The sequence below is a fragment of the Mobula birostris genome, chromosome 2 (assembly GCF_030028105.1).
Source record: "Mobula birostris isolate sMobBir1 chromosome 2, sMobBir1.hap1, whole genome shotgun sequence".
Classification (NCBI taxonomy): Eukaryota; Metazoa; Chordata; class Chondrichthyes; order Myliobatiformes; family Myliobatidae; genus Mobula; species Mobula birostris.
The window spans coordinates 59,571,901-59,598,818 of record NC_092371.1 but is presented as its reverse complement, the minus strand read 5'-3'; the positions used below and the strand labels follow the sequence as shown (position 1 = coordinate 59,598,818).

Below are 26,918 nucleotides of genomic sequence, written 5' to 3'. Positions count from 1 at the left end.
CGACAGAATACTTCTCCTGGTAGTCACTACCCAAATTTCTTGAGATTTATTAGCTGGTTGCTCACAGATACATCTCTGAGATTGGGCAGGGCGTAGCACCTGCTTAGCAACCCTCCCCCCCCCCCGCCCCCACCCACCCCAATCAAAGTCATGTGAAGCCACGGGGGCCGGTGGTGGATGGACATGTGAGCAGCTGGTCCTTATCAAAAGTACTGGTTTTGCGATCGCTGATGCCAGGCAGACAATCTCTGAAGTGTATTGATAATGGCTGGGGTGATCTGTCTTGTAAGGACACTGCCCAGAAGGCAATGGCAAACCACTTCTGTAGAAAGTTTGCCAAGAACAATCATGGTCATGGAAAGACCATGATCGCCCATGTCATACAACATGGCAAATAATGAATGAACGATCTCAGAGACAAGTGTAAGGTATTTAAAAAAAGCTAACTTTCTGCAGTTGCTGGAAATCTGAAATAGAAAAAAGAAAATGCTGGAGGTACAAGAGAGTAAAGTAGCATTCGTGTTCCAGCGTAACAAAAGATGTTTAACCCTATTTCTGTCCCGAGGAATATTTCTAGTAATTTCTGCTTTTATCTACTAAAAATGTGACCAGTAAGAAACCAATCCAATAGCACAGAAGCAAATTACTGGAGAGCATCTGACGCCTGCAGAGACATTTAGGAATTTAAATTTACCAGCTTTCAGAATGGCATTTGGCCAGCCATTAAAAGTTATATTACAGATGTGTGCTGCTAGAACCAGATCTCAGTAAATGGTTACTGGGCAGGATGGCGGCACAGTATAGGGCACTGTCAACCAAATGGAAGACAGAGCCTGCTGAGAATGCACTTCACATACTTGATAGATATGGAGCACACTGCAGTCCAATATTCTCAGAACTGTGAAGTAGAGAGGTTTGGACTCCGATGGGAGCAAAGCAGAGAGCAAAGGGCCTCTTCATAAAATTCCAAGGAGTAGTTGGAACAGGATGAGTCCAGTGCACAGGGGCAATGCCCTCGTTATCACTTTTCAATAAGATTATACCAGTCCACCCAGCTGATGACAACATGCCTATCCCTATTTAATTTCAAAGCAAAATCCTGAAAAAAACAGCATTCATTTCCCAGTCCCGCAATGATCAATGTCAGTTTACATCTTCCTCACGTAACAAGTCCAATAGTCACTTGGCGGCTCACATCAAAAATAGGCCAGAGAAAAAGAAATGGCAAAAAGAAATGAAGTTCGTGTCCCTCAACGATGAACAGGCAACATATCAGCATGCTCATCTTAGCATTTTGACACTTTGCAACCATTACTGTCTTCAGCAGCATTTGAGGCAGTTTGATCTGATCCCAGCTCTGACAGCTGAAATGTTCTTAGCTGATTTACTTTGTATACCGGAGTTCTTATGGGTTCTACATTGAACTACTCGAGCTGCAACCATGCAGATAGTGATTAAGTGAGCCGGAAACAGGCAGCACGTTGGAGTGGGCTGCAAGCAATAGTTGCAGTAGTTAATGCATCTACACCACAGGTCAGGTTCCAATCTTGACTTTGCAGCTGTCTATGTGGAGTTTGCCACGCTGCCTGTGGGTTTCCTACTTGAAATCCCTTTGAGAGATTAAAGATAGATTGAAATAATTAAGATAATGCACTGGGTATGCTTACAAACAAACTGCACATATTACTGATATTAAATGAAGTGAATGCTGATTACCATCAGGATAACATAATTAATTCTCTTCATAGGTAGCTGCAAGAAGTACGGCCTTTCACCAACTCTGCAGGGCTTTGACTTTCCCTGGTAGTATGTACTGTCTTCTACAGACAAGAGCATCGGTAAGATGTTTACATATGCAGAAGGGAGTGGATGAGGAGCATTTGCTTTTGATCAAGATAAATCGGTGCAAGATTAAATGCAGATGTGAGAAAGTGCCAGTGGCAGATGGATTTCTGAGATTGTAAATCATAAATAGAGAATATATAGGTTTACCTGAAAGGTAAATTAGGTGTTTGGGTAGGTGGAGTGAGTGATCAGCACGTCGGGGTCTGAGCAAGTGCGTCATTATACTTACCTTTGCTCCCCCACTTCGATTATTAAATAAGACAACTCTTGTTTTTGAAATACAAGTATTGATGAACTATGCCTTTTAACAGTCTCCAATTAGATAGGAAGGGATTATTGCTGCTGCAAGCCCAAGCAGCACATTCAGCGTAGATTCACAAGAACAAGTCTAGGCTCCTCTTTGACAATTTCTTTGTTGTGCTCACAGCTCCAAATTCCTGCAAATTGCATTTTTGGCATTCCTTTAAATATGGAGCTTGAAACTGGTGCAAACAGATTATTATGAATCCACATTGTTTGGATTGATCAGAAAAATTATAAATCACACAATAACTCAATAACAGGGTAAGAATACACAGATGTTACTACTACATTTAGATCGAGATTCCTTGCACAGAACCACACCAACAACACACACAAAATGCTGGAGGAACTCAGCAGGTCAGGCAGCATCTATGGAAAAGAGCTGTTGACATTTCGGGCTGAGACCCTTCTTCAGGACTGGAAAGAAAGAGAAGTCAGTCTAGGAAGGTGAGGGAAAGGGAGGAAGAAGTACATGGTGGCAGATGATAGGTGAAGCTGGAAGAGGGATAGGGGTGAAATAAAGAGCTGATGGGTGCAAGACGTAAAGGGCTGGAGAAAGAGGAGTCTGATAGGAGAGGACAAAAGACCATGGGGAAAAAAGGGAAGGGGAGAAGCACCAGAGAGAGGTGATGGGCAAATAAGGAGATAAGGTGAGAGAGGAAACAGGAATGGGGAATGGGGGGGCGGGGCATTACCGGAAGTTCAAGAAATTGATGTTCACGCAATCAGGTTGGAGGCATGTGTGTGACATGCCAACAACATCTCTTCCTCCCACCCATGTAGAAACATAAAATTCAGCTCATAATATTTCATGATATTTAATTATGCTATTATTGACCTTGCAATATTGTATTCATTGTACTTCCAGTGACAATGATTATAATAATGAACCTTTCAGTCCATTTACATTTCTTGTCCGACACAAGAAACTGAGATTTTACTGAATATCTATTACAGAGAAATGGGCAGGACAATTTTCACACACCCACCATGGCTTGAAGGGAATGGTCAATGTACAACTTTTAACACATAAAATTATTATTCTTTGAAGTGACTTTGACTAAGTATGTTTCATTTTGATTAGCTGAGCATTCTCGGAAGTCAATATGAGTTTTACTTGTCACTTGTTCACTTGTCTTGCACAATTTTTCATTTGCATATTCTTTTGAATATACTAATTTTTTGTTGATAATCTTGCAACAGAAAACATTGTATCAAATGGGATTTTTGCTACTTCTAAATAACTAAACCATATCATTTGTTCATGAATAGTCCTGAATAAAAATTAAGTTGTTCTCTGGGTGCAGGTTCAAGTTCAATTAGTTCTTGCTTGTTGAGTATAATAAAGGTAAAAAGAGAAAATAAATGAAAATCTGGATTTTGAAGAGTTTTGTACACTCAGACCCCACTTAACGCTGACATTAAATGGGGTCAATATAACAAGATGTAAATAGACATGTGCCTGATTTACAACAACAAACCCAAGATATGTGATATTTTATGTATACACAGTAATTCGTGGAGTAACAAACATGCAAATAGGCCCAACCTGTACATCAGTGAAGCAGCAGCAGTGGACGGAAGCGGGCGTTGGTTACATCTTAGAGAAGGGACCAGGCTGTGGGTCCACCTCTAACTTTGGCTTCTTCTTCAAGTAGGCATCGAGATTTGACTGCCTTTTCTTAAGTTTCCTCTCATGAAGCAGTTCTCGGTAGCAGGAGATCATGTCAAGAACACCCCTCTTTGCCTTATTGCTTCACACCCAGTCAGGGTCATTATTGATGAACTGGTCCACGATTTGTGTGATCGTAGTGATGCTAGTGCTGAGGAATTTTGAGGTGAGATTTCTTGCTAGTGTTTCCACTTCTCCATCTGTGTCCTCAGATTCACCCAGGATGTGTTGCTCTTCCAATTCTCAAGGCTCTTCAATATTAAGGTTCTTGCTGTCTGCTCTAGCCATTTCACCATGGACAGATATGCTATGGAGGTTACTGCGCTATTTAAATCCATCAAACCAACCTCTGCTGGCTGTGAATATTACTGACATACCTTGTTGTTCTCCTTGAATATGATTGAAGATGCTCTTGCCTTTTCCATTATTATCAGCTGGCTTAGGGGCATGTTTCATTGTATTAGGTCAACCACCCACATAATGAGTCTATTTTCCACTTTTTCAAGCAAATGGCTCCTTGAATGAGTCACCTTCATTGATGATAACATTGTTGCAGAAGTTTTTATCTTGTCTGCTTTTTTTTAAATAATTGTTCTGATTTTCAAAGTAGCTAATTTCAAAGAGGTGCCAACATCAAACTGGCGCTCACCAGCTTCCAAACGCATTATCACTTGCAGTTTCACATCCATGCTACTGCTTTTCCTACACATCTTAGATGTACTCGCCTCACTGGAAGTTGCAGACTGTTTTCCAGACATTATGGGTGAAGAAAAAGGAATAAATTGGTGAAGGAGCAAGAACATTTACACACATGGGGGAAGGCAGAGTGTGAACTGATACATGATTGGCTGTGAGTGCCTCAGAGCGGATGTACAGAGCTCTCAATGGCATATTGAAAGGTTTATTGTAACAGCGGCCAAGTTTCAGAAGTCTTAAGTGTTGTTTAGAATGATTTTTTGTCATTTTTTAAAATTTCAATAAAGAATTGAATAGCCACATTTTAACGAATCAGTGCTATGAGGGGTAGCATTATGTGGGGTCTGAGTGTATTTCAAAAAGCATTTCCGAAATGCATAATATGCAAACTCTGTCTTCTAATTTGCTACAAACATTGATAAAATTTGTCCCTAGAGGGCACATCCCTGAGATTCAAAAATTTAATCATGTAGCTTTACTGTGTGTGTACATATGTTTTTTTTAGAGATACAGAGCAGAAAAGGCCCTTTCAGTCCTTTGAGCCACGCCGTCCAGCAATTCCCAATTTATTCCTGGCCTAGTCACAGTACAGTTTACAATGACCAATGAACCTACCAACCGGTAGGTCTTTGGACTGTGGGAAGAAACCGGAGCACCCGGAGGAAATCCACACGGTCACAGGGAGAACGTACAAACTCCATACAGGCAGCAGAAGGAAATGAACCCGGTTTGCTGGTACTGTAAAGCGCTGTGTTAACCACTACACTACCGTGCTGCCCATTTAATCACAATGTATCAGCACAGGCACTTGTAAGCAGGGCTGTTGCCTCGCAGAGCTAGTGACCCAGCTGCAATCCTCATTTGGGTGTTGGCTGTGTGGAGTGGCTACATGGATTTCCCCCAAGTATTACCACATCCAAAAGGTATGTGGGTTTTGTTTTCTGGTTAATTACACATTGTAAATGATCCCTAATTTATCCAAAAGATGTGGGGGTTTTGTATTTTGGTTAACTCTAATTTATTTATTTATTGAAGCAGGCCCATCCAGGCTCAACAAGACACACCGGCCAGTGATTTACACGCGCCTAAACTTGGACAATTTACAATGACCAGTTAACCTACTAATCGGTATGGCTCTAGACTGTGGGAGGAAACTGGAGCACCCAGGTGAAACCCATGCAGTCATGGGAAAAAATGTACAAACTCCTAACAGGCGATGCAGGAATTGAACTCTGAACTCTGATTCCCCAAGCTGTAATAGAGCTGTGCTAACTGCTACACTACAATGGCTCCCTAATGTGCAGTTGAATAATATAATCTGGGCGAGTTGGTGAGAATGTGGAAAGAACAAAAGATGGTGTAGGAGCCATGCATCTGTTTTCTACCTGCATTGTATTCTGGGTTTATTATGGTAATTAGTCATGTGTGTGGAGGCTCGGCAAAAGTGAAGGGTTTTGCTACATTTTCATGTTTTGTTCTGGTCAGTTTTTAGAGCTGGGGACCACTGGTTGTTATATCTATTGTTGACCACTTAATTACATTTGCAATCACTTAACTTCACTTAAAATCATTTAAGCATGTTTACTATTACTAATTTTAGTTTCATAAGTTTCATTGATTCAAGATTGTATCTTTTGCTAGTTGCTAATAAAGGTTTGAATATATTTCTTCAACTTTTTGAACATGATTATTGGATTGATCAGAGAGCGCATTATACAAGATTAACTCCCCATGCTAGGTCCTCAGTAGCGGCATTAGTTTGAGTTGCCGCTACATTCTGCCAACAAAATATTTCGATTCTTATACCATATGAACATCAGCATTCGGACATGTCAGCGAAACTAAGAGGCACCACAGCCAGGAGCAGCTTGTGCTACTAACGACCTTTTGTTGATTCATGCTGTGCGTTTGGGGTTGGGACATAGTTTAGAACGGTTATCACTGACCGTAAGCTCCACAGTGTGATGTTTGTCTGAGAGTTCACAGCTTGGTTCTGTTGAAATGCAGAAATATTTCAATTGCCGACATCTGAATTGAATACCATTGCTGGGTGCACACTTGGAAAAGGACATGAGTCAAGCTGAAAGCAGTGACCTTAAAGTCAGGAATAAAATAGAAATTAAATTTGTCAGAAAAGCTTTGGCAAGAAAAACTGACAGTGTTCGAAAGGAATATAGTAAAATTGTTAAAGAAGATTATTTAATACTGTTAATTTGAAGTTTTTTACAAAAGCAAAATGTCTTGCAAGTGCAGGCTCATTTGTATGATTTGAAAAATCTTTGTGAAGATTTTGCTAAGCAACATAATGTGTTGTTGTCTTTAATGCCTATCTCAGAGCAAGGTACATAAACCAAAAGCTTTGCGAATATTCAGACTCTTAATACAGTCACAGCCAAGACTGCACAATGCTTGAAACATGCAATGTTAAAGATCAAGTTGCTGGAGCAAACGGAAATACTTATCACAGGGCATGCTATGCATGAAGCTGATGATCTTCAGGATGACATAACACCTGAAGATATTTTGTCTAATGTGCATGCAGCAGTTCCTATTACTAGCATGTCCTGTGTATCTGATACCTCCTTGGCACGCATTAGTACGGAGGCTGATTTAGCTGAGTTATGCGCAAGGCAACAAATATTGAGAGATAAACATGAATTGGAAGAACAAAAAAGAACAGATGGAAGAACATCTTCAGAGAAGTGAAATACACCTTTAGAGAAACAGACCGCAACTTCGGAGAAGGAAGGAGCAAATACGAAGAAAGATGGAGTGGCTTAATTGCAGCCACGATGGCCAAAGCAAAAGCGTTGAAGGCTTCAAGTGCTGAGGGTGCTAAAGATGCTCCAGCAGGACAGTCCTATGGTGTGAGCTCCTATGTTGACAAGGCACAGAGAAAATCCAACATCAATGTAGATATATTTGTTTCTCAGATGTCAATGAGCCATGAGTTTGAACCCCAAGAGGTAGTTTGGGGTGTCCACTCTCATTCTGCACCATGGACAAACTCTGAACCGATGCCATATCCAATGGCACAAGGTGCTTCTGAGGACATTACTTTATGGTATGGTGACACTCGTGTTTCACATGCTAGATACCTAAATAGTGCGCTGGAGGTCATGAAAGGAAATAGCAAGCTTCATAGTGCAACAACAGCACATTGCAACTCTGTCTAAAAGAGAGATTCAAATCTTCGATAGCAATCCACTGCAGTATCATTCATTTATGAGGGCTTCCAAGAACAGCAATGAAGGCAAGACTGATGACTATGGCAACCATCTCTAATTTCTTGAACAGTTCCCTGGAGGTTACCCTGCAGTGCTATTCAAAAGTTATCAGCGAGCCAACCCAGAGCAAGGGTATCTTAAGGCCAAAATTTCACTACAGGAGCATTTTAGTGACGAGCAGAAAATTGCTGTGGCCAACATGGAAAAGGCTCTTTTTTGGCTGCATATCAAATCAGAAGATGTGAGAGCTCTTCAGGACTACAGTAGGAGGCAGTTGCAATACCATGGAAGAAGTGCAGGACATGCATGAGCTGGATGATTATCATAAAAAAATTGCCCCATAAGCTCAGGGAAAAATGGAGATCGGTAGACTGTAAACTGCAAAGGAGGCACCATAAGTTTACTTTCACTGACACTGAAAGGCAAGTAAAGATTGCTACACACCCAGTATTTTAGAATTTAACAATACTGTATCACCGGCAGTAAGCAAAGGTGTGAACAAAACTAAGTCACAAATTTGTTCCAAAGCTAAAAGAAGCAGCTTTGCCACTAGTATGAAAAGTGAACCTAAAACTAAGCCCGGAACTAATGAAAGAGAAATGGTCTCATCAGCCAAAAGTGTTTGTCAGTTCTGCCGGGGTGAATATTACTTGGATTCGTGTTCTCAGTTAGAGAAAAAGGTTGACAATGAGAAGATTGCCTCCCTAAAATAAATTGGTTTCTGCTTTGATTGTTTGTGTGCAGGACTCCTCAGCAAAGATCGCAGGAAATGTCTTTCATGCGAAATATGTAGTGGCAAGCATCCCAGCATACTTCATATTCACTCTGATGAAAAGGGTGCGGATTTGAAACAAGCGATGAAAAATAGCAAACACAGCAGCAGGTACCCCAGGAGCTGGTGATCATGATTGTAAACTTCCCACAATTCCAGTTCAGGTGAACTCTAAGAAGGGTAACAAGACAGTGGTTATTTATACTTTCCTAGATCAAAGAAGTACAGCAGTATTCTGTACAATGAACATAAAGAATAAGCTCAACCTGACAGGAAAAAGAACACACATTCCCTTACATACCATTGGTCAAGAGAAGGTTGCTAGCAGCTATGAAGTTTCAGGATTGAAAGTGGGTAGCTTAGATAGTGTAAGCTAGTGTGAACTGCCTAACATCTACATGTAAGTATGCCTGTCTACAAAGTGAACATTCCTCGTCAGGGGGATCTTCAGGAATGATCTCACCTGAAGCATATTCATTGGCAAGAAATTGAGCTGCTGACAGGGACGAACGTGCCTAAAGCAAAGGAGCCATTGCAAGTGATTTTGTGGCGTTAATGATGGATCCTATGCAATCAGAACGATGTTGGGTTGCACTGTTAACGGACCACCAAAAGGAGATGGTGGTCGAGGAAGAGACGACACTTGGTCAGAGCTGACAGTTAACAGGGTTTCAGTTTTGAACTTGGATGAGCTTTGGCAGCAGCGATTTAAGACAGTTTTCCCTGAATGCAGTCCAGAGGAACAACCTGGTTGGTCAAGAGAAGATCACGATCCAGGATAGACCAGAAAGAGGACATTTGTGTGAATGTGAAGATTTCAGGTCTCCTGTATTTTGGTAGTACGTAGTTGTAATTAATATACAGTATTTTGGGGGCTGGAATGTAGGAGACATGCATTTGTTTTCTATCTGCATTGTACTCTGTTGTGTGTTTATTATGGTAACTAGTCACATTGGTGGGAGCATGGTAAAAGTGCAGTATATAGCTACGTAGCCATGCTTTGTTCTGGTCAATCTTTAGAGCTGGGAATTGCTGGGTGTCCTATCTTTTGTTGACCACTTAATTACATTTGAAATCACTTAACTCTACCTAGTTTCACTTAAGTCCGCTTAAGTACATTTAATATCACTAGTTTTAGTTTCATAAATTTCATCACCTCAAGATTGTATATTTTGCTTCTTACTAATAAAGCATTGTATACATTTCCTTGAACATTACTATTGGACTCATCAGAGGGCGCGCCCTACAAGGACAACTCCCCATGCTAGGTCAGCAGCAGCAGTACTGCACTGAACTGCTGCTGCTAAGTTAACAAATTTCACGTCACATGCCGGTGGTAATAACCCTGATTCGATTCTGATTCGTCTTGATGCTACAGATGGCAAAAATGTAGGATTGGTGTAATTGGATCGCTGATTGTCAGCATGAACTTGATGGCCCAAAGGCATTTGATTCTATAATTCAAGAGCTCAAGGATATGTTGATGATATCCATTCCACAAGAACATTCAGTGTCTTCTTTACGGAAGGAAATTCCCAAACTTTAATCTGTAGTCTGAGCAAAGTGGTTTCATCCCTATTGTAAAGCAACTTATTGAGTCTGAAAAAGAGACCCAACACAGTGCAGAAAAACCTTCCTCAACACATTTTCCCTAATCGAGGCTATTTTCAAATTCAACTTACTAGTTATAAACTCTGTTGAATAAATCTTGCTACTTTATCCATAAATGTCATGATCCATTTCTATTTCATTCATCCATACAGTGGCATGCAAAAGTTTGGAAACCCCTGGTCAAAATTTCTGTCACTGTGAATAGTTAAGTGAGTAGAAGATGAACTGATCTCCAAAAGTCATAAAGTTAAAGATGAAACATTCTTTTCAACATTTTAAGCAAGATTAGTGTATTATTTTTGTTTTGTACAATTTTAGAGTGAAAAAAGGAAAGGAGCAACATGTAAAGGTTTGGGCACCCCAAGAGATTTGAGCTCTCACAGAACTTTTAGCAAGGTTTCAGACCTTAATTAGCTTGTTAGGGCTATGGCTTGTTCACAATCATCATTAAGAAAGGCCAGGTGATGCAAATTTCAAAGCTTTATAAATACCCTGACTCCTCAAACCTTGTCTCAACAATCAGCAGCTGCCTAGCACTCTGAAAATTAAAATAAATGATGCCCACAAAACAGGAGAAGGCAATAAGAAGATAGCAAAATGTTTTCAGGTAGCTGTTTCCTCAGTTTGTAATGTAATTAAGGAAGATTCAGCAGACTCTGTAGTGGTGGTGCACTGTCCTGCTGTGCAGCGACACCTGCACAAATATGACCTTCGTGGAAGAGTCATCAGAAGAAAACCTTTCCTTTGTCTTCACCACAAAATTCAGTGTCAGAAGTTTGCAAAGGAACAACTAAACAAGCCTGATGCATTTTGGAAATAAGTCCTGTGGACTGATGAAGTTAAAATAGAACTTTTTGGCTGCAATGATCAAAAAGGGAGAAAAAGGGAGAAAAATTGGTGCAGAAGTTCATGAAAAGAACACCTCTCCAACTGTTAGGCACGGGGGTGGATCGATCATGCTTTGGGCTTGTGTTGCAGCCAGTGGCATGGGGAATATTTCACTGGTAGAGGGAAGAATGAATTCATTTAAATACCAGCAAATTCTGGAAGCAAGCATCACACCGTCTGTAAAAAAGCGGAAGATGAAAAGAGGGTGGCTTCTACAACAGGATAATGATCCTAAACACATCTCAAAATCCACAATGCACTACCTCAAGAGGCGCAAGCTGAAGGTTTTGCCATGGCCCTCACAGTCCCCCGACCTAAACATCATCAAAAATCTGTGGATAGACCTCAAAAGAGCAGTGCATGCAAGACAGCCCAAGAATCTCACAGAATTATAAACCTTTTGCAAGGAAGAATGGGCAAAAATCCCCCAAACAAGAATTGAAAGACTCTTAGCTGGCTACAGAAAACATTTACAAGCTGTGACACTTGCCAAAGGGAGTGTTACTAAGTACTGACCATGCAGGGTGCCCAAACTTTTGCTTCGGGCCCTTTCCCTGTTTTGTTATTTGAAACTGTAAAAGATGGAAATAAAAAAGTTTTCTTGCTTAAAATATTAAAGGAATGTGTCATCTTTAACTTTATGCCTTTTGGAAATCAGGTGTTCTTTTACTCGCTTAGCTAGTCACAGTAACAGAAATTTTGACCGGGGTGCCCAAACTTTTGCATGCCACTGTATATCCTGTAATGTACAATGTACAGTGAGGTACACCACCTGCTGTAATAAACTCCCTGATATGTCTCGGGTTCAATTGAAGATATTCCACTTGGATCTCTTTTCTCACTAAATTATTGCACATGTATTGTATTAGCCCTTTCTCTTTTCTTCTTTCCTGTCACACCTTTAATTTATATACTCAGATAAGGATAATTACAATTTCTCTCAGCTACAATTACAATTCTATTAAAATATCATGATTTTCAGTTTTAAACAGCAGCTCTAGCTTCCAAGTCGCCTTTTTTACTCTTAACATTAATATATTTTAGATTAGACTTTCTTGGATCTGCAAATACCCACACTTCATGCAATTCCACATTGATTTCCTTATTTTCAACTATCTTTTTAAATGATCAGTTTGAACTTTTAATTTGTTCTTGATCTATAGCTTACTTTCCCTAAGAAATATCTAGCTCTCTCCCTTTGATAGACTTTTCAAAACTTTTCCCCATCTTGCAACCATGTTGGTTCAGATTTGTTCAAGTATGCACCACCATGTGAGAGATGAGAACTTTAAATATGAATAAGGCTGAAACTAATCAAAAATGTTGGCTTAGAAATTCTGCGGTGCTCTTCTATGCACTTGAAACATGATTATGTCAATTTCCCCGGTTAAAATCTGCCATTGTTCCACTTTGAAAAATTCATTGAGCATAATTAATTAAGTTTCACCCTTCAAAAAATGCTATTTCTACATCATAAGCACAACAATTGATATAATTATACATGTAACAGCAAAGAAATCCCAGGAACACCTAGCTTTGGGCATTCTTCAATTTATTCTGAGCTGGGACTACAGGTATCACTGCTAACTTTTGTTCTGTACAATCCAGTCCCAAACCTACCCTGAACTCAAACACACTCACAATCAAGACCCTAACTCTACCTGCCCAGTCAAATAATCAATTTCCAGCTACATCAGTTCTCTATCCTACTACCGAAGGCCAATTGATTTTCTCCCCCATCACTGCTTCAAACAATCTCATGGGTGCAGCCTCGTTCTGGTTCATAGAATCAATTATTTTGATGATTTGGTATGCACACTTTCAATAGTGTTCAGATGAGCATGCAGGCCACAACCTTATAGAGCGCATAACAATTTCTAAGACAGTATTTGGAATATTTGTTACAAACACTCAGCAGTTTTTCCATATATACCAAAATATAATTATCCACTTTCTAACAAATATTCCAAATAATGACCTTTAAGGTTAAACTGATCAAGAAATAAATTATCAAGTATATTTTGCTTTGTATATTCTGATTTTGGAAAACATCCACTGTTATTGCTGCAAGTATTTGGGAGATGTATGGTCTAAGGAACCTCACCTCTTCACTTTCTTCTTGGCACCTCAATTTACCATTCGGCCTCCCATCAGCACGTTTCCTTCTTAGCTTGCTTTCGCTAGATAAAATCTCCACGTCAGAATCTGCGAGAGGTAAGACAATATACTTAAAACATAAGGAAGTGAATTTAAACTCGAGATACAAAGTTGATCCCTCTGAAATTCAATGAACGAATTGAAGCCTACAGACTGAACGATGGTACTAACAATTTAACTAATATTGTTGCATATTTTTATACCTTTGTAATATGAGTGAGATAATAGGAAAGACTCAAGACAGACTCCAAAATTTATATATTGACCTCACACACCTCAATGGCGTAGCACGGTAGAATGGTGGTTGGCACAACACTTTACATTATAGGTGACCCAGGTTCAACTCCTGCACCTGCCTGTAAGGAGATGATATAGAACCATAGAACCATAGAAACTACAGCACAGAAACAGGCCTTTTGGCCCTTCTTGGCTGTGCCGAAACATTTTCTGCCTAGTCCCACTGACCTGCACACGGACCGTATCCCTCCATACACCTCCCATCCATGTCTCTGCCCAATTTATTCTTAAGTGTTAACCCGCATTTACCACCTCGTCTGGCAGCTCATTCCATACTCCCACCACTCTCTGTGTGAAGAAGCCCCCACTAATGTTCCCTTTAAACTTTCCCCCCCTCACCCTTAACCCATGTCCTCTGTTTTTTTTCTCCCCTTGCCTCAGTGGAAAAAGCCTGCTTGCATTCACTCTATCTATACCCATCATAATTTTATATACCTCTATCAAATCTCCCCTCATTCTTCTATGCTCCAGGGAATAAAGTCCTAACCTATTCAACCTTTCTCTGTAACTGAGTTTCTCAAGTCCCGGCAACATCCTTGTAAACCTTCTCTGCACTCTTTCAACCTTATTTATATCCTTCCTGTAATTTGGTGACCAAAACTGAACACAATACTCCAGATCTGGCCTCACCAATGCCTTATACAACTTCATCATAACATTCCAGCTCTTATACTCAAAACTTTGATTAATAAAGGCCAATGTACCAAAAGCTCTCTTTATGACCCTATCTACCTGCGACGCCACTTTTAGGGAATTTTATATCTGTATTCCCAGATCCCTCTGTTCCACTGCACTCCTCAGTGCCTTAACATTAACCCTGTATGTTCTACCTTGGTTTGTCCTTCCAACGTGCAATACCTCACACTTGTCTGCATTAAACTCCATCTGCCATTTTTCAGCCCATTTTTCCAGCTGGTCCAAGTCCCTCTGCAGGCTCTGAAACCTTCCTCGCTGTCTACTACACCTCCAATCTTTGTATCATCAGCAAATTTGCTGATCCAATTTACCACATTATCATCCAGATCATTGATATAGATGACAAATAACAATGGACCCAGCACTGATCCCTGTGGCACACCACTAGTCACAGGCCTCCACTCGGAGAAGCAATTCTCTACTACCACTCTTTGGCTTCTTCCATTGACCCAATGTCTGATCCAATTTACCACCTCTCCATGTATACCTAGCGACTGAATTTTCCTAACTAACCTCCCATGCGGGAACTTGTCAAAGGCCTTACTGAAGTCCATGTAGACAATATCCACTGCCTTCCCTTCATCCACTTTCCTGGTAACCTCCTCGAAAAACTCCAATAGATTGGTCAAACATGACCTACCACGCACAAAGCCATGTTGACTCTCCCTAATAAGTCCCTGTCTATCCAAATGCTTGTAGATTCTGTCTCTTAGTACTCCCTCCAATAACTTACCTACTACCGACGTTAAACTTACCAGCCTATAATTTCCCGGATTACTTTTCGATCCTTTTTTAAACAACGGAACAACATGAGCCACTCTCCAATCCTCCGGCACCTCACCTGTAGACAGCGACATTTTAAATATTTCTGCCAGGGCCCCTGCAATTTCAACACTAGTCTCCTTCAAGGTCCGAGGCAACACCCTGTCAGGTCCCGGGGATTTATCCACTTTAATTTTCCTCAAGACAGCAAGGACCTCCTCCTTTTCAATCTGTACAGTTTCCATGATCTCACTACTTGTATCCCCTAATTCCATAGACTTCATGCCAGTTTTCTTAGTAAATACAGATTCAAAAAACCTATTTAAGATCTCCCCCATTTCCTTTGGTTCCGCACATAGCCGACCACTCTGATCTTCAAGAGGACCAATTTTATCCCTTACAATCCTTTTGCTCTTAATGTACCTGTAAAAGCTCTTTGGATTATCCTTCACTTTGACTGCCAAGGCAACCTCATGTCTTCTTTTAGCCCTCCTGATTTCTTTCTTAAGTATTTTCTTGCACTTCTTATATTCCTCAAGCACCTTATTTACTCCCTGCTTCCTATACAGGTCATACAACTCCCTCTTCTTCTTTATCAGAATTGCAATATGCCTTGAGAACCAAGGTTCCTTATTCCTATTCACTTTGCCTTTAATCCTGACAGGAACATACAAATTCTGCACTCAAAATTTCTCCTTTGAAGGCTTCCCACCTACCGATCACATCCTTGCCAGAGAACAACCTGTCCCAATCCACGCTTTTTAGATCCTTTCTCATTTCTTCAAATTTGGCCTTCTTCCAGTTAAGAACCTCAACCCTAGGACCAGGTCTATCCTTGTCCGTGATCAAGCTGAAACTAATGGTGTTATGATCAGTGGAACCAAAGTGCTCCCCTACACAGACTTCTGTCACTTGTCCTAACTCGTTTCCTAACAGGAGATCCAATATTGCATCCCCTCTAGTTGGCCCCTCTATATATTGATTTAGAAAACTTTCCTGAACACATTTTACAAACTCTAAACCATCTAGACCCCTAACAGTATAGGAGTCCCAATCAATATATGGAAAATTAAAATCCCCTACCACCACAACTTTATGTTTCCTGCAGTTGCCTGCTATCTCTCTGCAGATTTGGTCTTCCAATTCTCGTTGACTATTGGGTGGTCTGTAATACAATCCCACTAATGTGGCTATACCTTTCCTGTTTCTCAGCTCCACCCATAAGGACTCAGTAGACAAGCCCTCTAATCTGTCCTGCCTGAGCACTGCTGTAATATTTTCCCTAACAAGCAATGCTACTCCCCCACCTTTCATTCCTCTGCCTCGATCACATCTGAAACATCGGAACCCTGGAATATTAAGCTGCCAGTCCTGCCCCTCCTGTAGCCAAGTTTCACTAATTGCTATAACGTCACAATTCCACGTGTCAATCCACGCCCTCAACTCATCCGCCTTCCCTGCAATACTCCTAGCATTGAAATATATACACCTCAGAAGATTTTTACCACCACTCACAATCTTTCTATTAGCGAATTTGCTTGAACTTCTAACAACATTTATTTTCACCCCAGCCACACTGTCAGCTCTGGCACTCTGGTTCCCATCCCCCTGCAAATCTACTTTAACGCCTCCCCAATAGCACTAACAAACCTCCCTGAAAGGATATTGGTCCCCCTGTAGTTCAAGTGTAACCTGTCTCTCTTGTACAGGTCCCACCTGCCCCAGAAGAGGTCCCAGAGGTCCCAATTATCCTGAAATCTGAAACCCTGCCCCCTACACCAGTTCCTCAGCCACTTGTTCATCCTCCAGAGCATCCTATTCCTACCCTCACTGGCACGTAGCACAGGTAGCAATCCTGAGATTACCACCCTCGAGGTCCTGTTTATGTTCTCCCTATCACTGTGTATGGTTCCTCTGGGTGCTCCGGTTTCCTCCTATAGGCCAAAATTGGTCATTGTAAATTGTCTTGTGTTTAGGCTACAATCAAATTGGGGATTGCTGTGTGGCATGCCTCTAAGGACTGGAAGGGCCCATGCCACACTGTATAAATAAAGAAAGAAGCAGAGCTTCAAGAAGTGCAAGTATATGTTCATAACTGCTGAAGGAGACAGCCAAATTATTGAAATGGATTATTGAAAAGGATGTTTTGCTTCACTTAACAATAATGATATTTTTCAAGTCAGGATTGACAAAGAAAACCAAAACAGTCCTTCCTCCTCCACCACAGATTTTTCTGCTACTGAACGGAAGGGAATAACAAAATGTGTTCAATATTTAGTGAATAACCAGAAAGAGGTTTGTGATTTTGCTTATAAAATTCTGCTGAATTTCTAAAGTTATGCTCTGCTGCAGCTAATTTCTGCTAATGGACATAGTAAATAAACATGCTAGAATAGTCTTCAAGTTCATAAAAGCACGCCACAACTGCTCTCCTCTCTAGTATTATCACATATCCGTTCATTAGTCTTACCCATGAATCATGCACTTGAGCGACTTCATTTCATTCAACTACATCAAGCTTTACTGTATCTGCAGCATTCCAAGCTTGTGTTTCATAAATTCTGTTTTCCCATTGCTGTGGAATTGTATCCTATATTCCACACATTAAATATGTTAAACAACAAAACATTTTTACACTGTAGTTGGTAACAGTAGAATCTTTGTTGAACAAATTAAATTACCCATCTTTACATTTAGAGGAACAAATTTGTAGACAGATCACAGACTGTTGTAATAACATATGGTTATTACAATCGGTGATTTTAACTTTCCATGTATTGGCTGGGACTCCAACAGTGTAAAAGAATTAGATTGGATAGTTTGTCAAATGCGTCTAGCAAAGGTACCTTTTTCAGTACATAGATGTCCCAATGACAGAGTGTGCAATACTTGAGCTCCTATTAGGGAATGAGACATACCATGTGACAGAACTTTGTGTAGGGGAACACTTTGCATCTAGTGATCATAATGCCATTAGCTTCAAAGTAAATATGGAAAAGGATAGGTCTGATCCATGGGTTGAGATTATAAATTGGAGAAAGATCTGTTTTTATAGTATCAGAAAAGACCCGGCAAGTGTGGATTGGGATAGGCTGTTTTCTGGCAAAGATGTTCTTGGTAACTGGGAGGCCTGTAAAAGTGAAATTCTGAGAGCATAAAGCTTGTATGTGTCCATTAGAATAAAGGGTAAAGATAATAGGTTTAGGGAACTTTGGTTTTTAAGAGGTATTGAGGCCCTGGTTAAGAAAAAAAAAGGAGGTACATTGCAGGTATAGGCAAGTAGAAATAAATGAGGTACTTATGGAGTATAAGAAATGCCAGAAAACACTTAAGAAATAAATCCGGAGGGTTGAAAGAAAGCATGAGTTTGCTGTAGCAGACAAGGTAAAGGAGAATCCTAAGGGATTCTACAGGTATGTGAAGAGCAGAAGGATTGCAAGGGGCAAAATTGGTCCTCTGAAAGATCCGAATGATTATCTATGCGTGGAGCCAAAAGAGATGGGGAGATCTGAAACGGAGTTTTTGCATCTGTATTTACTCAGGAGACAGACATTGAATCTATATAAGTGAGGCATTAACGGCATCAACTTCAAGAACTCTATATCGATTACAGAGGAGGAGGTGTTTGCTGTCTTGAGGCAAATGAGGGTGGGTAAATCCTCAGGGCCTGACAACGTGTTTCCTTGGACCCTGCGGGAGGCAAGTACAGTAATTGCAGGAGACCTAGCAGAAATATTTAAATCAATCTTAGCAACAGCTGAGATAGTGCACATTTGGAGGATACCTAATGTTGTTCCGCTGTTTAAGAAAGGCTCTAAAAATAATCCAGGAAATTATAGGCCGCTGAGCCTGACATCAGTAGTGAGAAAGTTATCGAAAGGTATTCTAAGGGACCAGATATATAAGTATTTGAATAGATAGGGACTGATTAGGGATAGTCAGCATGTTTTTGTGCCTGATAGATCATGTCTAACCAATTGTATAGTTTTTCAAGAAAGTTGATGAAGGCAAGGCAATGAATACTGTCTACACCGGCTTAAGCAAGGTCTTGCATGTGAGGTTGGTCCCCTGCACTAACCGAACTCTATTTTACTAAAACAGTCTCTCGGCATTTAAGATGAGGTAGGTAGTAAATTGGATTAGACACTGGCTTTGTGGGAGAAGTCAGAGAGCAGTAGTAGGTGGTTGCTTCTCTGACTGAAAGCCTGTGACTAGCGGAGTGCTCAGGGATTGGTGCTGGGTTTTGTTGTTGTTTATCATTTATATCAAAGACCTGAGTGATAGTGTGGTTAAATGGATCAGCAAATTTGCTGATGACACCAAGATTGTGGGTGTAGTGGACAGCAAGGAAGACGATTAGAGCTTTCAGGGGGATCTGGACAAAGAGGAAAAATGGGCTGAAAAATGGCAGAAGGAATTTAATGCAGACAAGCTGTTGCACTTAGGATGACCAACCAGGTTAGTTCTTACACAGTGAACAGTAGGGCACTGAGGAGTACAGTAGAACAAAGGGATCTGCAAATACAGTACCATAATTCATTGAAAGTGGAGGCACAGGTGGAAAGGGCCATAAAGAAAGCTTTGACACACATTAGACTTCATAAATCATTGAGTACAGGAGAAATGATTAAAGGGAACATGAGTGGAAATGACAGCAGGAATAGGTCATGGGCATGTGTGCCTGCTTCACTATTCATTATTCATTAATACCATGGCTAATCTTTCACAGGTACAGTAAACGACATGTATGTAAGTACCATTTCAACTGAGGAAGCTCTAATAGAGAAGAAATTTGACAAAGTTGAAGAACACACATGCACGCACGCACGCAATATTGAAACATCAAGGTGAGTGCGGAAGCTAAGCGAGTGCTCAGCACCGTCTACCAGCCCCTTGTTCGCTGCTGCCAGAGGAAGGTATCTGCATGTGATGGTCACTCTCTCTCCCTCTTGCTCGCTGCTCCCGAGGGAAGGCCCCTGCATTTGAATGGTTTCTCTCCCTCCCTCAGTGCTGTCAGAGGATGGTACTGAAATTTTGGGTCTGTGGTTTGTGGATTGTACTGTAGTTCAATTAGGATTCTGTGTTTTCGCTTGTTCTTTGTTGCTGCCATTTGGGCGATTTGTTTTTTTGCGGGGGAGGGGGTTGATGTTCTGGCTGCTGTTTGTGCCGGGGTGGGGACTGATGTATTGGCTGCTGTTTGCATGTTTTGTTTTTGTGCGGGGAGCTGGTTGTTGTTCTGGCGGGGGGGGAGGGCAGGTTGATGATTTAGATGCCCTTTGTGCAATCTGTTTTTGTGCAGGGGTGTAAATATTCGGGCTGCTGTTTGCGCGTGGGGAGGTTTGATGTTCTAGTTGCTGTTTGTGCGATTCATTTCTTTTTTGCGTGGGGGGGGTTGATGTTTTTCTTTGAAAGGGTTTTCTTTGTTTCATGGCTAACTATGTAGATGAATCTCAGGGTTGTATACTGCATACCTGCTGAAATGTATTTTCAGTTTTGAACTTAAAACCAACTGATCTGCATCAGAAAAGTTAACAAGATTTAGAAAATTAAACCTGAACACAAAAGAATTGAAAAAATAAACTTATATTCAAAAAGAAAGATAAAAGGAAAAGAAACTAAATGCTTCAAATACACAGTAAATCACAATCTTCAATAGCACTTTAAACAACTTAAAATCTTGCCATAAAATGGCTTTAAACAATGGGGAATGCATATGAAGGAATAAAGCCTAATTAGAAAAGAAGAAAGCTGCTAAATGAAAATATTTTAAACTTTTAAATGAATAGCAGTTAAAGTTGGAACTTTCAGGTGTGATTTGGAAAGAAACAGCCAACATCATGAATTCAAAGAAACCTGATGCAAATCAACAGGAATCCAATGTCAGTGACCCATAAAAGATTGACAGTGAAAACAAATGTCAAGGTTAACGTTTCATCACACAGGAATATTATTGAGTATAAGAAAACTGTTAATGATGGAATGTATTATAATCCATTCTTACCTACAGTACTGTCAGATCCACTTTGATTTGGATTTGGACTGGGGCTTTGGGAACTGGATGTTGTTGCTTGGTCCCATTGATGCAATTGGTGGGCTTCGCCATTCATGACAGACTGTACAGATAAAATCACAATAAGTACAATCAAGATTTTAAAATATATATGCAATCACCATGACTGCATTGTTTTAGTTAAATAAAATTTATTGCACAAGGGGCAACTTTAGGAAAAAGAAATTAAGAATTGGCAACACGCTGGTGAACATCCAATTACTTGATGGCTTATCAACCTCTGTAAACATTCATTTCTTCCACCATCTCCACAATATGGTTGTAGTGTGTGTCAACTATAAAATGCAACATCCATGACCAAGAAGTACAAGGAATGTTGCTGAGACTGGAGAGTTTGAGCTGGGTACAATTACAAAGCTTAAAGGCCACTTGGACAAGTACATGGATCAGAAAGCTGAAGAGGGATAAGGGCCAAATGCAGGCAAATTGGACAAGCTAAGCTGGACACCTTGGGTGCCATGGATGGGGTGGGCTGATGGCACTGTTTCCATGCTGGATAACTCATGACTCTAGTCAACAAAGTACTTTGATTAAGTGCATGCAGAAAGAATTTTGAGCAATTTTTAGAACTGATAAAATAGTGATGTCTAGTGGTTAGAGCCTGCAACTGCATACTAAACAAAAACTGAACTGGGGTTTCACATTACAAATGTGAATATAAAAACTTTTCAATAGAAATCATGCAATGTGCTTTTGTTCACACACACACACACACACATATATATACACACACACACACACATATTTATACATATACACACACACACACACACACATTTATACATATATACACACACACACACACACACACACATTTATACATATATACACACACACACACACACACACATTTATACATATATACACACACACACACACACACATTTATACATATATACACACACACACACACACACACATACATACATATATACATACATATATATATTTAAAAAATGGTATGCCAAAGTTTGGGCACCGCTAGTCAAAATTTCTGTTACTGTGAATAGTTAAGTGAGTAGAAAAAGAACAGATCTCCAAAAGTCATAAAGTTAAAGATGAAACATTCTTTTCCATATTTTAAGCAAGATTTGTGTATTATTTTTGTTTTGTACAATCTTAGAGTGAAAAAAAGGAAAGGAGCACCATGCAAACGTTTTTGCACCCCAAGAGATTTGAGCTGTCTGATAACTTTTACCAAGGTCTCAGACCCTAATTAGCTTGTTAGAGCTATGGTTTGTTCACAGTCATCGTTAGGAAAGGCAAATTTCAAAGCTTTATAAATACCCTGACTCCTCAAACCTTATCCCAACAATCAGCAGCTGCCTAGCACTCTGAAAAGTAAAATAAATGATGCCTACAAAGCAGGAGAAGGCTATAAGAAGATAGCAAAGTGTTTTCAGGTAGACGTTTCCTCAGTTCGTAATGTAATTAAGAAATGGCAGTTGACAGGAATGGTGAAGGTCATGTTGAAGTCTGGAAGACCAAGAAAACTTTCCAAGAGAACTGCTTGTAGGATTGCTAGAAAGGTAAATCAAAACCCCCGTTTGACTGCAAAAGACCTTCAGGAAGGTTTAGCAGACTCTGGAGTGGTGGTGCACTGTTCTACTGTGCAGCAACACTTGCACAAATATGACCTTTATGGAAGAGTCATCAGAAGAAAATCTTTCCTATGTCCTCACCACAGAATTCAGTGTTAGAAGTTTGCAAAGGAACATCTAAACAAGCCTGATGCATTTTGGAAACAAGTCCTGTGGACGATGAAGTTAAAATAGAACTTTTTGGCCGTAATGAGCAAAAGTATGTTTGGAGAAAAAAGGGTGCAGAAGTTCATGAAAAGAACACCTCTCCAACTGTTAAGCGTGGGGGTGGATTGATCATGCTTTGGGCTTGTGTTGCAGCCAGTGACACGGGGAACATTTCACTGGTAGAGGGGAGAATGAATTCAATTAAATACCAGCAAATTCTGGAAGCAAACATCACACCATCTGTAAAAAAGCTGAAGACGAAAGAAGGCTGGCTTCTACAACAGGATAATGATCCTAAACACACTTCAAAATCCACAATGGACTACCTCAAGAGGCGCAAGCTGAAGGTTTTGCCATGGCCCTCACAGTCCCCTGACCTAAACATCATCGAGAATCTGTGGATAGACCTCAAAAGAGCACTGCATGCAAGACAGCCCAAGAATCTCACAAACTAGAAGCCTTTTGCAAGTAAGAATGGGCGAAAATCCCCCAAACAAGAATTGAAAGACTCTTAGCTGGCTACAGAAAGCGTTTACAAGCTGTGATACTTGCCAAAGGGGATGTTACTAAGTACTGACCATGCAGGGTGCCCAAACATTTGCTTCGGGCCCTCTTCCTTTTTTGTCATTTTGAAACTGTAAAAGATGGAAATAAAAAAGTAATCTTGCTTAAAATATTAAAGAAATGTGTCATCCTTAACTTTATGCATTTTGGAAATCAGGTGTTCTTTTACTCACTTAGCTATTCACTGTAACAGAAATTTCGACCAGGAGTGCCCAAACTTTTGCACATCACTGTATATATAAAAGAAGATAGAGGGGTGCATAATTTTAGGTTCTATTACAATGTTTTAAATATATTTTGAAAATTTATGCCATAACCATCAGTAACACAAAATTTACAGTTCAAGTGAACTAAGATGGGGCAGCATTTAGACAATTTTTTCCTTTTAAGACCTTGCTCAAATTATTTTCAATGGGACAAACCCCCAATAAACAAATATACTGTACTTAATTGTAGATAACTGAAAGTCAGTTTGAAGCCTGTACACTCAAAATGTACAATGTGAAATAACCACTTTATGGCACTGGGGCAACACAGTTAAATTACCAGACAGCAATCAAATCTGATCCAAATATATGGAGATCCCAGTTCAACCCAACCTTCAAAGCAGTAGAATTTAAAATTCATCTATAATCTGGAATTAGGAGGAAATACCACCTACTAGTCTAAGTGATAAATACCATGAAAAACCTACTGATGTGTAAAAACCACTCTGATTCATTAATGTACTTCAGTGCAGTAAATCTATTATCCTTATGTGGTTTGACTTGCATGTCACTCCAGTTTCAGTAAAGAACTGAGAAAATTAACAGCCGCCACTAGCTTTATGATTTGATTTTCGGCTGCCTTCAACACCCAAATGTCTCCTTTGTGTCTTGGTAATCAGAAATGGATGTGGTACTGAAGAGTAAAAACAAAAAAATGCTGGAAACATTCAGCTGGTGTGGCAGCATCTCAGGAAGGGCAACAGAATTGACAATGTTTGAGACCCTTTGTCCAAAGGATCAAGAGTGTAGTTTAACTAACTGCTTAACAGTTTGGTAGCAATTCAGTATTGCTTTGCTAATTTGCATTGATTGGGCAGCTTGATCAATACTTATTTGGATTCTCCGATTTCTTAACTATGGAAATACCCTTCATGGAGTACACAGAGTCCATAATTGTCTTACAAGTGAATGAAAAGCAACTTAAAATAATGAGTGTTAATAAATTTAATATGAAATATGTATAACATTTTATGAAGAAAAATAATACAAATCCAAATATATTTTTACTTCTGGGGAAAAAAAACTATAAAGTATAACAGGTGTGCATTTTTTATTTGGTTATAGTTTCATAGCAAATTATGGTACGGAAGTACAACAGCAGATGCAATCTCAACGGCTCTCCACACAGCTTTAGAACACCTGGACAACACAAACACCTCCGTCAGGATGCTGTCCATCAACTATTAAGGCATCCGTTAGTCTTGCAAGACCATGGATCTGCGCCTGGAAAGTCATCACTCCACAGGGCGTAGGCCTGGGCAAGGTTGTATGGAAGACCAGCAGTTGCCCATGATGCAAGTCTCCCCTCTCCACGACACCAATGTTGTCCAAGGGAAGGGCATTAGGACCCGTACAGCTTGGCACCAGTGTCATCGTAGAGCAATGTGTGATTAAGTGCCTTGCTCAAGGACACAACACATTCCCTCAGCTGGGGCTCCAACTCACGACCTTCAGGTAGCTAGTCCAATGCCTTAACCACTTGGCCACGTGCTCACACTCACCAACTATAGCTCAGCATTTAATACCATCATTGGTGATAACATATCCTCCTCAGTGATGACCAACACTGGCGCACCTCAGTGGTGCGGCCTTAGCCCACTGCTCTACTCTCTATATACACATGACTGTGTGGCTAGGCATAGCTCAAATACCATCTATAAATTTGCTGACGATACAACCATTGTTGGTAGAATCTCAGGTGGTGACAAGCGGACGTACAGGAGTGAGATATGTCAACTTCTGGAGTGCTGCCGCAGCAACAACCTGGCACTCAACATCAGTAAGACAAAAGAGTGGACTGTGGACTTCAGGAAGGGTAAAACAAAGGAACACATACCAATCCTCATAGAGGGACGAGAAGTGGAGAGAGTGAGAATCTTCAAGTTCCTGGGTGTCAAGATCTCTGAGGATCTAACCTGGTCCCAACATATTGATGTACAGTAGTTATAAAGAAGGCAAATCAGCAGCTGTACCTTATTAGGAGTTTGAAGAGATTTGGCATGTCAACAAATACATCCAAAAACTTCTACAGTTGTACCGTGGAGAGCATTCTGACAGGCTGCATCACTGTCTGGTATGGAGGGGCTACTGCACAGGACCAAAAGAAGCTGCAGAAGGTTGTAAGTCTAGTCAGCTCCATCTTGGGTACTAGCCTACAAAGTACCAAGGACATCTTCAGGGAGTGGTGTCTCAGAAAAGCAGCATCCATTATTAAGGACCTCCAGCACCCAGGGCATGCCCTTTTCTCACTGTTACCATCAGGTAGAAGGTACAGAAGCCTGAAGGCACACACTCAGCGATTCAGGAACAGCTTCTTCCCCTCTGCCATCTGATTCCTAAATGTTTGGACACTACCTCACTTTCTAATATACAGTATCTCTGTTTTTGCACATTTTTTATTCTATTTAATATACCAAATTGATTTACTTCTTTATTTATTATTTTTATTATTATTAATTTTTTTCTGCTAGATTATGTATTGCATTAAACTGTTGCTGCTAAGTTAACAAATTTCACGTCACATATCGGTGATAATAAACCTGATTCTGATTCTGAGGAGTAGACCTAGGTCCATCAAGTATATATCAGTCTACATGTGTAGTGATAAGCTTAAAAAAATAATCTTTTTACTTGGAATGGAGTTGTCCATTCACAGTACTCATATGAGCAATCCTGTTAATTAGGAAGATAACTAATAAAAAGATTTTGATTCATAGGGTCTACAAGGCCTTAAAATATGCCGATATAAGGTACTAAGGAAAATGACAACTTGTTTTTCGATGATGAGCAAAACCATTTCAGTTAGCAAAGTAAAACCTGACTCATAAGGTCTTTTTCAGAAGTGAGTAAGAAGAGCTGAGTTGAAAATGAAGAATTCTCCCAATGCATCTACCATTGAGAAATAATCAGTTTCAGAATCGTCGCTGACTGGTATACAAAGATTAGGAAATAAATCCGATGTTTCTTGATTATGTATACTCAGTAGGCACTTTATTATGTGCATCTGTACATCAGCTTGTTCATGCAAATATCTAATCAATCAATCAATCACATGGCAGCAACTCATTGCAGAAAAGCAAGCAGACATGCTTAAGAGATTCAGTTGTTGTTTAGAACAAACAACAGAGTGGCAAAGAAATGTGATCTGATAGACATTGATCATGGAATGATTGTTGGTGCCGGACAGGTGGTTTGAGTTTCTCAGAAACTGCTGACCTCCTGGGGTTTTCAAACAAATCAGTCTCTATTGTTGACAGAAAAGGGTGTGATAAATTAAAAACATACAGTAGGCAGCATTTCTGTGGGCAATATACACAAAATGCTGGAAGATCTCAGCAAGCCAG

The 26,918-nt window shown here is 40.2% G+C and overlaps 1 protein-coding gene across 3 annotated transcripts in view; it reads right to left on the bottom strand.

The window, feature by feature from the left end:
• The window catches only part of dnmt3bb.1 (DNA (cytosine-5-)-methyltransferase 3 beta, duplicate b.1), a 267,878-nt gene that overhangs the window by 139,555 nt on the left and 101,405 nt on the right, over positions 1-26,918 (bottom strand). For all 3 annotated transcript variants that reach the window (XM_072241847.1, XM_072241850.1, XM_072241849.1), the window contains exons 3-4: positions 20,928-21,039; positions 13,119-13,219 (exon numbers count right to left, since the gene is read on the bottom strand). In XM_072241847.1, coding sequence (XP_072097948.1) covers positions 13,119-13,219; positions 20,928-21,039 — 213 coding nt within the window. The remainder of the gene's footprint in view (positions 1-13,118; positions 13,220-20,927; positions 21,040-26,918) is intronic.